Source organism: Suricata suricatta, chromosome 11, assembly GCF_006229205.1.
Source record: "Suricata suricatta isolate VVHF042 chromosome 11, meerkat_22Aug2017_6uvM2_HiC, whole genome shotgun sequence".
Classification (NCBI taxonomy): domain Eukaryota; kingdom Metazoa; phylum Chordata; class Mammalia; order Carnivora; family Herpestidae; genus Suricata; species Suricata suricatta.
This window is the reverse complement of record NC_043710.1, coordinates 72,794,505-72,796,150: the sequence shown is the minus strand read 5'-3', so window position 1 is coordinate 72,796,150 and position 1,646 is coordinate 72,794,505. Positions and strand designations below refer to the sequence as shown.

The window sequence follows — 1,646 nt, the reverse complement described above, 5'->3', positions numbered from 1 at the left end:
GGGTGGCTCAGTCAGTTAAGCATCGGACTTCAGCTCAGGTCATGATCTCACGGTTTGTGAGTTCGAGCCCCATGTCGGGCTCTGTGCTGACAACACACAGCCTGGAGCCTGCTTCAGATTGTCTCCCTTTCTCTGGCCCTCCCCCACTTGTGCTTGCCTCTCTCTCTCTCAAAAATAAAACATTAAAAAAAAATTTTTTAAATGAAGAACATTTTCATTACGTGTCCTTGTTCCCAAGAATCTCTAGATATATCAGATAATACAGATTACAAATGTTAACATTCCTTTCAGTTAAAGGCCAAAAAAATGGGATTTAAGTAGTGAGATCATTTCCATTGGATTTTATATTAGTATCAATTAATGAGCTAATTAATTAACCTTAACTCTTTTTCCTTTGACTTAATCTCGCCCAATTGAATGGGTCTCTTTTGGTTGATCAATGCGATACAGAAACTCTGCAGGCAAGAAGTATCCGAGATATTCCACTGTGTCTGGGGTAGTGTCATAATGGTAGTGTCCACCTTCTCCGTGATGACTGAAACAATGGGTGTGCTCCAATCGCAAATCAAAGCCCTAGGACAACAGACAAGCCATCCATCAGTATTTAAATTATTTTGGATAGGAATTGTTTAAGGCGGAGGGAGACCTTCGTATTTGTTATAATAGTTTTTATTTTGTTTTTTAAGTAAGTAATATATACATTTAATTCAAAATTCAAAGGCTGAAAAAGGATATATTCAGTAAAATGTGTCTCACTACTTACCTCCTATCCCTGCAGGCAACCAGTGTAAGGAGTTTCTTATATATCCTTCAGAAATATTTACTTTTGTAATTTTTACTCACATTTTCACTCTGTATATACTGTGCTGAATATTGCTTTTCTTCATTTAAAAATATAACTTGAGAAATTAGTACATCAGATCATAAAAGGGCTTCTTTTTTTTACACCCACATGGCATTCTATTGCAAACACATAGCAATTCCACCAATTCCCAATTGACATTTAGATTGCTTCCCATTCTATTATAGTAATGCTATCATGAATAACCTTTTAACTAATAATTTTACATACTTACACATATATTTAAGGATAAATTCCTAAACATGTAATTGCTGGATAAGAAGTCAGTATTGTGGTAGATGCTTTCTCTGAATTGGTCTCTCTCCCCTATCTTTTTCTAGTGTCTAGTGTTAGAATATAAGGAATAGTATGACAAACAACAAATAAGGTATAGGAGACCTGAATCCTGGTCTTGATTCTACTATTTAATAACATGACTTTGGGTGTCATGTAAAATAGCCATGCCTTCATTTGCTCGAAGGTAAAATCTGCCCTAGCTAACTCATAGGGGTGTTAGCCACCTGCCTCCTCATCTTTCAGGATAATTCTGGAGACTATCCTGGTTCTTAAAGGGCAACATAGAAAGTGCTTAATTTTAAAAGAATATCTTAAAACCTAAGCGTGATCACTGTATTATACTGCAATATCAAAGACAAACATAAACTTACTGGGTCTCTGGAGACAAAAACTGGCAGACAAACCAAAGGAGCTTTCATCTCATAAAAGTTCAACCATTTATTCACGTCCTCATCAGAGTTCAATGGGCAGGAAGAAAATTCTGCGGGCTACAATAAAAGATCATTCT

At 36.1% G+C, this 1,646-nt stretch overlaps 1 protein-coding gene across 1 annotated transcript in view; it reads right to left on the bottom strand.

Annotated features, from left to right (window-relative positions):
* Positions 1 to 326: 326 nt before the first annotated feature.
* C11H11orf54 (chromosome 11 C11orf54 homolog) overlaps positions 327 to 1,646 on the bottom strand; it is a 15,037-nt gene continuing 13,717 nt past the window's right edge. Inside the window, exons 7-8 of the mRNA XM_029957362.1 lie at positions 1,510 to 1,626; positions 327 to 573 (exon numbers count right to left, since the gene is read on the bottom strand). Of these exons, the coding sequence (XP_029813222.1) occupies positions 400 to 573; positions 1,510 to 1,626 (291 nt within the window). The 3' untranslated portion in view covers positions 327 to 399. The remainder of the gene's footprint in view (positions 574 to 1,509; positions 1,627 to 1,646) is intronic.